This window comes from Acomys minous (assembly GCF_964271855.1).
Source record: "Acomys minous genome assembly, chromosome: 12".
Classification (NCBI taxonomy): Eukaryota; Metazoa; Chordata; class Mammalia; order Rodentia; family Muridae; genus Acomys; species Acomys minous.
The window spans coordinates 21408041-21423521 of NC_140493.1; the positions used below are offsets into that span (position 1 = coordinate 21408041).

Genomic DNA, 15481 nt, shown 5'->3' on the forward strand with positions numbered 1-15481 from the left:
ATGCTCAGAACAGTGTAAAACTTAGAGTGGACGTCAGGCAATGCTACCACCTACTGTCAGCTAGACTATGCCAACCATAATTTTTCTGAAGAAGAAGAGTTTCCTGCTGTCTGTGTGAAAGAGCTCAGGCTCCTTTCTAGCAGGGACAGCAGCTGAGGGGCATCTTCTCTCCTCCTTCATGCTGGTGCTCAGGCAAACACAAACAAGGACGTAACAAGACGCCAGGCAGCAGCTAACTACCCTCAGTATCTTTCGGAAAGTTTGAACCCTGCACGGTGGCAAGTGTTTTTCAGCTCCAGGACAGGCAGCAAACAGCAGAAATAGACCAACCGGTCTAGTTTAGATGAAGGCTCAAACTCAAATGTATAATTTCTGACACACTTTTGTGTGGACCAGAGGGGGTGGGAGGAGAGATGGGGGGAGGAACACTGAAGAAGCCAGCGGAGTTTAAACAACTGTCACAGTAACGCCAGAAACCACAACAGCAAATGCTTAGCAGCCAAACACATTTATTAGTCTTTTTTTCTTTTTTTTTCCAGGAACTCAAAAATATTTTGTAGTTATAATGTAAGCAACTGAGTTGCACATAATACAATCATATCTTTCCAAAATAAAATAAAATAAAAACTAAACAAAAACAAAATAAGCTGTTTAAAAGCCCAAAAGAAAAAAAAAAACAACCCTTCAGAAAACTCTTGTATATGCATCACATCATCTCTCAGTTTTAATGAAATGACTACGACTTTATTCCGTATCACTCAACCTGTCACAATCCAATAAAACACCACCCTTCAGTTTTGTTTTTTGATATATATATATATATATTTTGAAATCCAGCATGAGAAATACAGTACCTGCTATGGCAAAAAATACACATAAAATGCAACTTTTCAGCTTATTTGTACATTAGTAGAGTTTAACATTTTGTTTGTTTGTTTTTAAGTGAACCAGTGATTTTAAGTACCACTATACTAAAGAAGTAAAATAAAATATAGAAAGGGGGCCGGCCTGCCGTGCAAGTGAACCACCAAAGTGCCTAGTTTCTGTGTCCACGTTAAACCAGTAAGATGAGCAACTTTACCATATGGGAGTCCGATTGAACCTTTATGTTAAAAAAAGACCATGCCACATCCTTCCTTTTCTCTCCTCAAATATCCTTAAAACTTATCATCTGTATTTTCAATTGCCAATCAGAAGAGAGAAAAGAAAAGCCACCAAAATAATATTGTAAAAGCAATTTCAAGTATAAGAAAACAAAAACACTTACAGGTAACTTGCAGAGAGCATCAACACGTGCAGCGACAGGTTTTCTGCCGAGTGTTTCAGATGAGAGGGTTTTCATGGTACCTTCTATGTGTGTGCAAAGCTGGAAAGCTACCTCTTAAAACTTCAGCCTTTCTGGTGCCTTTCTCTGAACCTTTTGATAAAGGAGCAAAGAGGGCCACCAAGAGCAGAGAGGAGGGAGCGAACCAGGATCTCTCTCCTCCTCTCCCACACCCCCAGGTCCTCTCACCTTGGGTTCAGCCTCACTGACCTGTTACTGAAGGGTCTCTCACTACTTACTGTTTCCTGATTTGGTAGAATGAATTTCACTATGTAAACATAGCCCCCTAGGATTACGGAACCCAAAGCAGCATTTGTATCTCCATCTAAAGGGAGAAAGATAAAACAGTCCAGAAACCTCTCCTTAGGTTGCTCTTTGTTGGTTTTGGTTATGCAAAACCGGGCTGGGCTGGGCGCCAAATGAGAAGTCGTAAGAATCTAGTGGAGAGTTAGGGAGTGGGGCATGGCTGAGTGGTTGGATCTGCTTTATTTTCCCTCCTAGAAGAGTATTTTTTTTTAAACCTGTTAAAAATATTCCTGCACCTTAAGTCATGCTGAAATTAAGGCCAAGGGTGCAGAATCTTGTGCACATGTCTGTGAGCACACTAGAGGTGCGTGCACCATTTTGATGTCTTGTGTTGAGACCACTGCATACACTTTGGTCACTGGTGTGTGCAAAGGGTGTTGTAGGGGGACATCCCAGGAAAGAGGTGCAGACATCAGCAAAGCCCTTTGGGAACATCAGAGAGGGAGACAAGGGCAGGCAGAACCCTAGCGATGAGTGGAAGCACACTGATACCCCAGGGCCTCCAGACAAACAACACAGTAAAATCCAAGTGAACAGTGCCAGTCAGGTGGACAGGGGATGCCCATGCATTTTCATCAAGATTCTTCCCTCAAAGGAAGTCGTCATTAAACAAGGTCAGGGAGAGCACTTACAAAGCTTCTTGACAGACAGGAGTTTAAGTTAAAATGGGATAAACAAGGGAGTCTTCTAACCCTGCGTCATGGGAGCCCAAAGTCTAGGAGGGCAGCCACTGTGAGTGCCCTGGCAGGCAGTACACGTCAGCATGCTTCCTCTAAGAACGTTAGTTTAGGCAGCATGGAGGAAGGTCTGAGGATGTACGGAGCTTTTAGGCTTGTTTGCAAGCCCTTAGCTGAATAAGAAATACATTTCCAGGGCATTGCTGAAAAAGCCACAGGACAGACTGCACTATCAGGCACTGAACTCCACTGAGGAACTAAAGAACCGCACTAAAGGGGAAGGCAGAGAACCCAAGGTCCTGCTTTGAAACCTCAAGTCCTTGGAAGAAATGGATCATACAGAAGAGAGAAATTCAGGCATTCCCCCACCTGAGGCCTTGGTGCTGGAATAGACAGCATCTAGTTAGGGCAGGTGTAGCTCCTGGTCTGCTGTTGTGTTAGGGAAGAGGACAACCAGGAGAAAATAGCCACCCCACAAACCCAAAGCCACCCCTCTGACCTGTGCTGCTTTTTCTTCTTCAACAAGAATTCAGACCTGAAACTTCTGACAGCTTAAAATGCAAATATCATATTTTAGGGTTATTTTCACAGCAAAGAAAATGTTTCAAAGACTTGTTATTTACACATCCTTATTTTATAAAGAATAGCTGACTGATGTCAAGAAAGGAGGAATGAAGGGTTTACACCGCACGGGAAATATACCTTGAGGTATCATTTTGTGTCAGACACTTGAAACATCAGGATTTTCTTGTTGTTTTGCTTTTGTTAAAAGGCAATCGAACAGATGGAACCCTGATAAGATCATGCCTGTGCAGCCTCGCACAGACACAGAGAGACTGTGATCAAGTCGGTCACTCATTACAGTACTGTGAACATAACAGATTGCGGTGTGGAAAACACTGAATACAGGCCGAACATATCTCGCTTCTGATACTATGTGTCATACTAATGCCTAGACTAGAGCAATGCATGTATGTGTTGATTTATCACAGTCCACTCCACAAAGGAATTGTTAGGACAAAGCGGAGGAAGTATGAGAGCCTTCCAGTGTCCCACAACCCACTGCATTGCCAGCTCAGCACAGGTGAGGGAAGCAGAGATCAGGAACAGGAGGCAAGGAAGGGATGGGAAGCTTTTTTTTTTTTAAACTTCCTGTCAGCCAACAGCAAGTACCAGCCTTCTTTCTCAGCTCATACTTAGGAATGGCAGCCTTTGCATGACTGAAAACAAAAGAAAAGTAAAAGGAGATGAACTCTCAGGCCAGCAGAGTGCGGCATGGTTCCCTGAGCTTAAAAGGGTTCTGAGTTCAGAGAATACTGGAGCCTGTAAGCTTCCATGGCTGCCCTGGGTTAACACTGCATGGCCAGTATCAAGAATCCTGCACCATAATGGTGGACAGGCATGGCAGACCCAGCCCCCCCCCCCAACCCCAGGAATTTGCTTGGCAATCAGACCTGCCATAGGGCAGGGTCTGAGAGGTCCCTCTCGCCCTCACTATGCTGACCTAGTGAGTCCCTCTTCTTCCCTTCACAGACATGGGGGTTCCATGGACACAGAAACTGGAAAATGTAAGGATACAAAGCAGTTTCTTTCCCCTCTTCCCTGCCTTCCCCCTTTTCAGAAAATGCATAGTTACAAATTCAGGATACAAAATGGAGCAAAGATGACCACATATGGACTTTTTTTTCTGTGTGTGTGTGTGTGTGTGTGTGTGTGTGTGTGTGTGTGTGTGTGTGAACCCACAAAAACACAACCTCCAGTTAAATTCACATTTGCATGACGATACATCCCAAGGCAGCTAGAGGAATGAAGCCTCCCTTTGTCTTCCTGAATGAAGCTGAAGGAATCTAGGAGAGTGCTCTCCTGTGGGGGTGGGGGGCAGAGGGGCAGGATGCTGAGGACTGTGGACAGGGCCCTTGGCATTCACTGGATCTTTCTTTAGAAGATTGGGAGTGGGAGAGGAGGTACGGGTCATCAAAAACAAACATCAAACACATAAGGAGACTATAGATTTCTAGGTTTAACTACAACAGTTCTCAACAACTAAAGTATGATTTCGGCTATTTGTTTTTTCTTTCAAAACCTTTCCTTTGCATGCACACCAAATACCCTGTTCACACAAGTAGCAACATTGATGTGATTTGCATTTGGGAAAACCATGACCTTCTAAGGCAGAGAGGGTAAAAAAATTTACTCTGCAGAACAAAGCCAGAAACGCCTTCTTTAAAAGAATGGGTCAGAAAAAATTGCCATATCCCAATTCTTCAGTGCTTACAGAACACACACACACACACACACACACACACACACACACACACACACACACACACACCCACCCCTAGGGAATGCAGATGTAGACAGCTGACCTGGCCCCTGGCCTTGCTTTCTTATAACCTCCTGGGCCAAGACCCAGAATCTCTTCCGCACAACCCACACTGTGCAAAATGGGTGCTGATGAAAATCCAACAGCTGTCCCTGGGGCTGCTAGGAGACCCTCTGACAGACCACAGTTGGTCTCTGGACTGACAAAGGCACATTCAGAAGTACTACACTTAAGAGATTCCTCGGAAAGAATTAAAGGGGGTTAGTGTTTTAAACACCATTACTGTAACATAACCCCAAACTTCTGGCAAAAATAAGTTTCATGCTAAAATCCATCACTTGGTGAGTGACCAACCTACCTTTACAAGGTATGTGACTTCCTGAAGGATCCCCGAGGGTTTGTTTTGCATAAAGAACCTCCTTTTGTTTTTGGCATACACATTTAGCATCTACCACCTTTTCCTGCTGTAAGGTCGGCCATGAAAGCAAGGCTGCTCCATCTGCCTCCAGCCCCTTTACAGACCCCAGGAGGACCCTTTCAGTGGCCCAAGAAAAACCTCACGACCCACCAGAAGGCCCAAGAATCCAGGGAGAAGAGAGATAAATGTAGGAAGAAGGGATATCCCTTTTTGAAGAAGTCATCCCAACTTACTGATACCAGCTGGAAATGGGTCAATTATAACTGAGAGTTTATTTCCAAAGCACTCAGAGCGAAAGCTGAGCAGAGGCACGGAACTCAAGAAAACACTATTGTTCTTACTTAAAACACACCACACGTCTGGTGTATGAAAGTCTACCTGCGGAAAGGCTAAGTGTCACCATGAGGAACAATCTGGCCAGCATGGTACTCCTTTTCCTGGCAATGGCTGTTTCTTTTTGAAAACAAATACGTGTGTACACCTGACTAGAAAGAGCTCCTTAAACTCTGAGGCAAACATCAGCATTTTCTGTCACTTTGCTACAATTTAAAAACCATTCCAATGATGGAGATACTTTCCAGCTGCTCAGGGCCTGGTCAGGATGAGCATGCACATGAGGGGCAGCAGGGATGGTGAGCAGCTAGCTCTCCGCCCTCTGACTAGTGTCCCCTTTAAACCATCTTGGATCTTGTTCATGTCTTCCTTTGGCAGTGTGGACTGGGAGGTGTTGTGGGCAGTTTAGAGAGTACTGATATTCAACTTTTGCTTTATGAGACAGGGTCTCTCTGAAACTTGCTATGTAGAACAGGCTGACCTTGAACTCACAGAGATCCACTTCCCGCTACCTCTCAAGCGCTGAGATTAAAGGCATGTGCCACTAAGTCTGGTCTGATACTCAGTTTTTATTATCATGTTTAGATTCTCGGAGTTGACAATTATTTCAAATCTAAAGAATATAGTATGGGTACCCCCTTTGTCAAATTTAAGGCTAAGAATAAGAAACTATTGTTGACAAATGAAACCATCTCTGGTGACAGCTCACCTTTGGCACTGGCTGTAAGCCCAGAGAGCATTCTTACAGGGTGTACAGACTCTGGGGATATTCTTTTATTTTTCTCATAGGCTGATGATGTCTTCAACAGCCTTGTTTCTGTAGGTAAAGCGCAAAGGGGCTCTGTATGGCCCCAAGGGTCTACAGGTGGACAGATCACTTACACACAGGCTAGAAAAGTCATAGTAGCACTCAGAGAAGACAAACGTGATCCCAGCCAGAACAAGGTTCCCTTTTGCAGTGACATTAAGAAGTACAGCTAATCCATTGACATGAAACTGTGACAAAACTTGGCAATAACACTGGAGAATAAAGTTTATTTTTTTTCTTTTAAAAAACCAGCTAAAAATGTGTCTTTGCTTCTAGTTGACAACCTTATACTTAGAATATGAAATGTTAACTCAAAAAGCAACAAATGGCCGAGTAGTATATGCTGAATTTTAACTCTGAGGGCAGGGAAGAATGGGACTTTCTCTATACAAAGACTCAATTGTGCCTGAATCTTAGAGATGGCTATCACAGCCAAATCTGCTGAAAACATCCAGCTGACATGAGAGAGAGAGAGAGAGAGAGAGAGAGAGAGAGAGAGAGAGAGAGAGAGAGAGAGAGAGAGAGAAGAGAAGAGAAGAGGAGAGGAGAGGAGAGGAGAGGAGAGGAGAGGAGAGGAGAGAGAGAGAGAGAGAGAAGAGAGAAAGCGCACGCAGGCTTGTGAAGCATTTTGCTCAGCATAGAGACACTAAGAGTCAAAATGGCAGAATATGAGAAAATAGCTTAAAAAGTACACAGCATTTGAGGTCAAAGTAGAATCTGGCTATTAGCCCTACAAAAATCATTTCCCTTACAAGAAAAAGGTGACAATGACAGTGTAGGGCTAGAGGAATTGTGTATCTCAGGCATAGAATGTGCTCGCCTACCACGGGCAAATTCCTGGCTTTCATCCCCAGCACAACAGACAAGAAGGGAGAGAAGAAGTATTTGCAGTAAGTTTACGTTCAGTTTCTGGCAGGTACACTAGTAAAGTCCGTTCAAATTCTTAGCAGGGATTCCTCTTTCTTCTTCCCCTTGCATATTATCCTCCACATCACACTTAATTTTGACTCACTCCCAATGCTAGCTTCACAACAGAAGCGGGGAAATTCTTAGAACACTGCAATACAGAGGACCGGCCGAACGGCTGATGACAGATGCTACACTGGGGCGCCACTGAAGGGATGGAGTCATTTTGTGGACCAGCACTGCTGCCCTGATAAGATCATTCCTACAAATGCTGGAAATGGAAAGTAAGTTCAAGGGTTAAGGGCTGAGAGGAGAGATGGCATATGGACTGTCTTTTTTTTTTTTAAACATGGTGTTAGAGACCTGAGTGTTTCTCAGTCCTTAAATGGGGTCATGGCACTGGGTCTCAACGGCAGCAGAGGTTCTCCCGAGTGATGGAAGACAACTCTTTCCCACACTTGTGCTTTTCTTTTGGCTACTCATGTGGTAGACAGAAACAAGTCTGTGATGCTCATGGACATATATACGTCTACCTACCACTAATAAAGAGTTAAAAAAAAAACTAGTATAAAACAGAAAGCTCACACTTACATGCTTATAATGTATACAAAACAAATCTATGTAACGGTGACTAGCAAGCCTCTGTATATATGCCAGAATGTGCTGGAAGGATATGCTCATTGAATTTTTCCATGTATAATGAAGTCACCTAATGTCTTAGTAGACATGGTTCTTGCTAAAAAATACCATGAGAAGGGAAGGGCTTTCCACCTTCAAAACACCCCCCAACCACGTCCTCTCCTTAGATCAGTGCCTATCAATAACAAAAGCTTCCAGTGAGATGACAGATGGGCGAAGGGGACAGGCAGGGAGAAGACAGAGAACAGGAGCTGAGAAGCAGGGGCCTTCTTCCACTGGCCAGGCACAAAAAGACCTTCCCCATCGCTGTAACTGTCACCCTTCTACACATGGAGAAGTCAGCACCTATGGAGGGCACACAACACAGAAGGGACTTGGCATCCCACACTATCAAGACAAAACAACATATTTAACTTCCTCAGTTTTTTTTTTTTTTTTTTAAATTTTGATTTAGCCCACTGCCTTTGGGGCCTGTCCAGAACCACTCCAATTTCCTTTACAGGCAAGCATCTTACCAACTGTGGAGTGACTGGACCACATGCACATACACACGTGTCCCCTCTTAGGATGTCCGGGTGTATGTACGAAGGCACTAAAGCGGTTTCAGAGAATGCAGGCAGCCGCCCCACCCATTCATTCACTTTACCTGTGGAGCTGGAGTTTCTTTCCCACTGGGAGGCTTAATGTTTGAAAGAAGCTGTGGCCATGACCTCTAGCCCCAGGAGGGAATACAAAAGGAGAATTCAACATCACCGAAATCGAAAGGAAACACTCCAGGTCTCTGCCACCCAGGATGGGGCTGGTAAGCAGCAGATCTTCAAAACAGCATTTAAAACAAGCACAACAGTAGCTGGGAGCTAAAACAAAGTAAAAACACTTGTTCCTTATTAGATTCTTCTGTTTTCTCCTCCTGTAACAGATGGAGGCGAAACAGATATTCTTCATGAACAGAACAGTCCGTAGGTAATTTTCCTTTAGTAATGCTTATATTTAAGATTTGTTTCAAACAGTATTAACCTATATTTCCTAACTCTTTACACAGATTCTCAGCAATCCAACAACCACACTACGTACACAGTTTAGAGCCAATCCGCTTTTTCTCAAGCTGTTGTTTCTTTCTTTAGTCCTTTCTTTTGTAGATGGGGCTGGAGAGACAGGGAGAAGGGCTGCATTGGAGAACAGAGACATGACCGGGGAGATGTCAGTCCAGCTTTACACAGAAGCAACAGTGTGGCGGCACTCCCGAGTATACCAAATACTCCCCCATTCAGGTATGCACAACCTCAAGTGAGGCTGTGACAGTGCTTAGAAAAACCTAAACCTTCTCCCACAGTTGTTAAGCTAATGACTTTACCTGTTGCTGCTAAATTGGTAATTTTTAAAAAATATTTCTATGTATTTTAAAACATGTGATCCCCTGCAATGGTAATATGTTTGGAGACTTTTTTTTTTTTACACTTTTGTAAGTAAAAATTGTTTAAACTTTTTGAAGTTTCAGGAACTTGTAAAAGTTTACTAACAGGAAAGAAACAGCTGTCTATCTAGGATAAGATACGGTTAAATAAACCATCTTCAAAAAACTGGCTTCCTACCCTAGAATTCCTGAGAATGCTTGCAAATTTTAAAGCAGGAAAATAAATGTTAAAAATAAAAACAAAAACACTGTTAAATGCTCCCAGAGTTAGTCTTCATCTAAAATATATATTTATATGTATATATATATGTATATATATACGCACTTTTTGGTCTTTTTTTTTTAAGTTTTTAGTTTTTTTTTCCCTTTAAGCTTATGATGGAAGAACATTTTAGCTTCTCATGTTTATTTTTACATATTTCAAATCCCTCATTTATGTCTTGTAAACAAGAGGGGCTCTAGCACCCGGCTTTCACCGTAGTATCGTAAGGAACTCAACTAAGCCATAGTGCAGGTCAAGGACCCAACAGGCAGAAAGAGGAGGAGGGGGAAGCGGAGGAGAGGGTAGTAGGCAGGACCATGAACTAAGAGCGGCAGGAAACAGTCCCTAGAGGCTCCTAGGAGTCTCGGGATACTGAGAATTAGCTTTCAGTCTGCAGATGTCTGAATATAAGCTGCACTTCACTTGGACATCACCACCCACGACAGAGCTCTGCTCCAACACTTGAGGGTCAGTGGGGCTGGAAGGAGACATTTTGTAGGGGCAGAAGTGGGAGGAGGATGGTGGTGATGCGATCCAGAGAGCAGGAGGAAGGCAGAGTCCATGAGAACAAGGTATTGCAGGAACAGACACAACTGCAAACTCCTTTGCCCACCTGCCTTGCCAAGGGCTCCCAGACTGGCAAGCACAGTGCCCACAGGAATGGTGCCCGTCAATCTCTTCTGAAGCTAGGTTTATAGCCCATGGGGTAAGCCGAGACGACTACAGAACTTTCCACTCACTGTCTTACAAAGCCACTTACATGCATTTTTTTCTTTTTCTTTTCTTTTTCTTTTTTTCCCTATCCATACCCCTCTACCCACAAAGACACAAGCTGAAAGTCAAATACATCAGGCATTGCTGTATCCTTCAATGAAGATGCTAAAGAAGGAAAAGCTCCCTTGTCCTCAATAGCAGCAAGTCACAGAGGACAGCAGAGCTCTGCTCCCACCAGGGGTTGGAATGGGCAGGTAATTGCTGGTACAGAATGTCGGCACTTCATGTTGAACAAGCAGTACGATGCAGATTGGGACATCCACACAAGTGCTAGCAAGTTCCCCCGCACACAGCCCCCGCCCGCCCACCCGCCGTTTACTATGTAAGGATTCCCCTTCAGGTTTGCTTTCACTCTTTTTACAATAAGCAATTTGATATATTTTGATTCCAACATAGTACATACGTGTTGGTGATAACTGTGGATTAAACATTGCCTCCTGTTCGACCCAGAGAACTACTACATTGATGCTTTAAAAAAAAAAAAAAGTCTTTAAATACCAAAATTTAAAAAAAAAAAAAACATTACAAGGAAGAAAAAAAGAGGTCAAAACCAAAACAAGGTGCAATACTTAAGTCTTTGCTAAGTTATGTCTGCCTAAGCAAAACCACAGACACAGGAAACACAACACAGAAACAAAGGGAGACGCTTGAAGTACACACTGGTTTAAGAACATTCGTTAAGTAAACGTTTCTGTCAGTGATGGCCTGGTGCTGTAACGCCCATGGCCTGGCACAGGTAATGCTCAGCTCAGCTAGAGAGGAGCAGAGAGGGAGGGGCTGCCATGCTTCCAGGAGGCTGCTCACAATTAGCGTTGTTTTCCTCAATGATAGTAAGAACCAATGGGAATTACTTAATTTGCATTTACCTGATTCCTTTAAAAACAATTCTCATACCTGATGACGCAGGAAAGTGGGAACACAGTTTTTCTGCTTTTAAAACATCACAATTTTAAAAATTACTGAATCATCTGTTCCCATTCAAAGTAGCAAAAAAGGCCTGTTTGGGACTTAGTCCTCCATGTGCTCAGCGGCTGCTTATTTCACAGCACAGCAGTGAGCAACAGCAGCTCTGAGAGGCTCCTCCAGCCCAGCTGCTGGGCGTGGCAGTGCTCAGCTCTGCGGCTAGGTCAACAGGAGCTGGGGACCCTCACCTCCTCCTGGCTGCCGCTCTCATCATTGAGAAGCACCCTTCGTTTCGATGCAGCCTGAAGAAGTGGCTTGAGTTGCAGCGGCTCCCTGTGCTCCTGTGTTCTCATAGTTAAAAATAATAAAGAGCGGATGGCCGGCCAGCCAGCCTGCAAACTGTCAGCAATGCAGCTTTCTGAGATATAGGGTGGGGTAGGACGAGGAGGGCAGGACGCAGGCACACACATAAGAGACAGAGAGGAGGATGCACGCAAATGCACATGAACACACGTGCACACACATACCAGAACGAGCATGCCTGGGCAGTTACATGTGCCAGAACACACTGGTATTTATCAACCAGCCAATCACAAAAATTTTCCTTTTTTTTTTTTAAAGGTTTTTTTGTTTTGTTTTGTTTTTAAAGTGAGGCTCCGTCAAGTCTTCCCTCCCCCCTCCCCCAACAATTCTTTTGAATTTCCCTCCCACCCAAACATGGTAGACCTAAGGACGGAAACACACCCAGTGCAAACAAAGTTAAAAAGCTATTTTTTTCAGTATATATGTTTCTTAGCAACAACTTCCATATAACATGAAAAAAGTGAAAAACTAGAAACTAATTTTTTTTTAATTTTTTTGTGTTTAAATTTAAATGGTATGTGTACTTGCTTCACATTGTCTTTCTAGGTTGGCGTTCATGATTCAAGTATTTCAAGAGTGATATGTTCTCTTTTTGGATTCATATTCCAAACGAAAAACTGAAGTTTTAAGGGAGGCAACTATGTGCTCAGACAGTCTGTCAATGACCCACCTTTTTTCTCTCTCCGTTTTCTTTTTTCCTTTTAAAAATGTATTTATTGCAAGTTGAAAAAAAAAACGAAAAGGTCAAGTTAGTGCTGCTGCTGTTCCAAAAAAGGTCACGAGGTCAGAGTTGAAAGTTCTAAGTTCAGATTGAATCCGACCCTCCTCCCAGAAGGTCACCAGGTAGTAAAGGGGCAGGGCTGCCCATCCTATGGGGGTCTTCCACCGTCGGGACTCCCCACAAGCTAGAAGAATAGTTTGGGGGGCCCCACAAGGAAGTGCCAGCAAGATCGGCCCCACTGCTGCCACCTGCGCTGCTGCTCCACTGCCCGAGCCCGGTGGACCCACCAAAAAGGTTCAGCGCAGGTCCAACAGGGTCTGCTTGGCTCTGGCTGGTCTCCAGTGACTGCCACCCTGTGGTGGGTGCGCTTGGGGTTGCTGCAGGTGTAGGGGGCTGAGCTTGAGCCAGAAAGCGGCTAACTTCATCTTCAGTGGCAAACTCGGCTAGGATGGTAGTGTTTCCCAACACACACCTGGAGAAAGGAGGAAAACAGCGATGCGATTGATCTGAGGGACCATGCACACAGGGACACCTGTGGCCAGCCCTCTGCTATGCTGTCTTCGTGCCTGCTTGTTTATTGATAGAGATGGACCTCAACATAGACCAGGCTGGCTTTGAACTCCTCAACCTTTTGCCTCTACCTCCCCGGGGCTGAGGTTACAGGTGTGTGCCATCGTTCGTGGTTTATGAAGTACTGGGGCCTAAACCTAGGGATTTATGCATGCTAAGCAAGAACTGAGCTATTGTCTCCAGCCCACCTGTGGTGTGTGTGGGTGTGTACTTGCAAGAGGCACACAGACACAGAGAGAACGTAGAGCATGGAGGACTTTTAGGGCAATGGCACCACTCTGAATGACACAACAATGGTGTAATGGTGGATGCATGAGCATTTATTTGTTCACCCCCACCACCAACAGTGACCCAGGAAGTAAACTGAAGCCTAATGTAAACTGTGGACTTTGGTGGATTAGGTGCTAATGAATATCCATAATCTGCAACAAATGGACCACAGTTGTGAGAGATGATGACAGGACAGGTGTCATTGAGAGTGGCCTGGAGGATTATGGGAAGTTGCTGTCCCATCCTCTCAATTTTGCTGTGAATCTAAAACTATTTTCAAAACATTTCATGTCTTACAAAAGAAGAAAATGTCAATTTTTAAAACTCCACGTGAGGCAAAGAAGAACTCCACCCATAATAACAGCAGGCAAGCCAGTGCCAACACTAGAGCAACGTTCTGTTAGAGCAGGCACTGCTGTTGGAGCCTTGCTGTAACTTATTGGTGTTTGTCATGGTTATCTGTGGCCAAAGGGAGTGAATACTTCGCTGTCTACTAGTTTGATGGGGTGGGAAAGAGAACGGTTGGCATCTGATCCACTGTGTCCACATCATGCAAAACTCCTGCTACCCACAGCTATATACTTTCTTTTTTGGGCTGGGTGTGGTGGTACACACCATTAATCTTAGCATTAGGAGGCAGAGGCAGGGAGATCTTTGTGAGTTCAAGGTCACCCTGGTCTCCATAGGAACTCCATGACAGCTAGGGCTATGTATAGAGATCCTGGCTCAAGAAACCAGGCAGCCAGCCAGACAGCCAACCAACCAACAATTTCTTATCTACATTCTGCAACAGTAACCCGCTAGATTCTAACATCAAAAATAATAGCATTTAGAATGTTTTGCATTTTCATAAACACTGGCCTTGTTTGTAGTACTTATAAATTACTAACTACTTACTTTTGAAATTCTGAGTATGAGCCTATGACATACACTAGACAACCCTGAGCTAGGTAGAAAAGGCTGCCGCCTCAGGATTTGTAAGTGTACACATGACTAATGCTCTTGAGTCGATGCTTATGTCACTGTTTAAGTAAGCAGAACCAGAATTGGGCATTGTGTGTGCTTGTCTAGATGGTTGCTGGCTGCTTACACGATACTTACATGTGCAGTGCAGTCTGGGCCTTGGCTGCCTCTTGTTTGGTGCTGTATCGGATGAGGGCAGTACCCTGGGTTAGATTCAGATGGAATGTCAGCAGTGGACCATGCTGCATGCAGATCGTTCTCAAGGTTGACCCATCAATCTAAGAGATAACAACACACACATGTGAGATAATGAGGAGGCAAGAGAAAGGTAAATTCTAAGACATTTACTGTTTGTCATGTTTGTTTGTCATGACAGGGTCTCTCTGTGTAGCCTTGGCTGTTCTGGACCTGCTTTGTAGACCAGGCTGGCCTCAAACTCACTGCGATCTGCCTGCCTCTGCCTCTGAGGTTACAGGCATGAGCCACCATGCCAGGCTACTTCTAAGACACTTAAAGAATGAGACTGGGATCCATTGTTTCTATTTTGTAAATAAGATAAGTTTTTATAGAAACAGCTAAAAATAAAAGTATAAGATTCAACCTATGATCTGCTTTTAAAAAGGAGAACAACAAGTGTGTGCTTAGAGAGAAGACGAGAAAAGCATCCTGAGCACCGGACAGTTAAACCCTCCCACTCCAACACTGTCACACTCCTCCAGCCACACACAGAGGGACTACTTCCAGCTCCTTTCGACTAAGCCCACTTGACGCAAGGCTGGAGGGGATTAGGGTAGTCTCCCCAATCCAGGAGTTATACAAACAAACCTATTTACTCTGTGGATTAATTTTACAAGATCTTTAATCCATTAAAATTTTTATTTATTTTTAGTTTTTCAAGATAGGGTTTCTCTGGGTTATCTTGGCAGTCCTAGGCTCACTTTGTAGATAAGGCTAGCCTTGAACTCACAGCAATCCACCTGCCTATGCTTCCCAGGTGCTGGGAATAAAGGTGTGTGCCACCACGCCCAGCTTTAATCCATTTATTTAAAAGTCTTCATCCCAATATTTCAGTTCCCCTCATTGGAACAGATATGCTACAGTTGGGAATGACTTAGAAGCTGTGTAATGTGTGAGAGCCAGTGGGGGAGCAACTGCCCAGCAAGCACAAGGCCCTGGGTTCCATTCTCAGCACCAGTGGGCAGCCTGAAGAAGAAAACCCAGCAGTTCCTGGTAGCTCTCCACCAAAAACCATCAAAGAAAACACTGTCGGCATGTTTGATGAGGGACATCACCTGCATGCCTTTGTCAGCATATGGCACACATGCATTTTCAGGAGACTAATGTCCTTCAAATGCATTTTTGGTGATGGAAAAATCAACTGACCATGTATCGACTTTGCTCTACTAACAACTTCAGTTAGAAGTGACATCTGTCTATTCATTAGGCAGCCTTAATATTTAAAGAAATCAATTCTTTTTGACAAAACCACAGCCAGTATCACTTTAAT

At 44.0% G+C, this 15481-nt stretch overlaps 1 protein-coding gene across 9 annotated transcripts in view; it reads right to left on the reverse strand.

Moving 5' to 3' along the window:
• Window positions 1-489: 489 nt before the first annotated feature.
• The window catches only part of TNRC6B (trinucleotide repeat containing adaptor 6B), a 243235-nt gene continuing 228243 nt past the window's right edge, over window positions 490-15481 (reverse strand). For all 9 annotated transcript variants that reach the window (XM_084748324.1, XM_084748323.1, XM_084748330.1 and 6 more), the window contains 2 exons: window positions 14113-14252; window positions 490-12643 (listed from right to left, as the gene is read on the reverse strand). In XM_084748324.1, the coding sequence (XP_084604450.1) occupies window positions 12256-12643; window positions 14113-14252 (528 nt within the window). In that variant the 3' untranslated portion in view covers window positions 490-12255. The remainder of the gene's footprint in view (window positions 12644-14112; window positions 14253-15481) is intronic.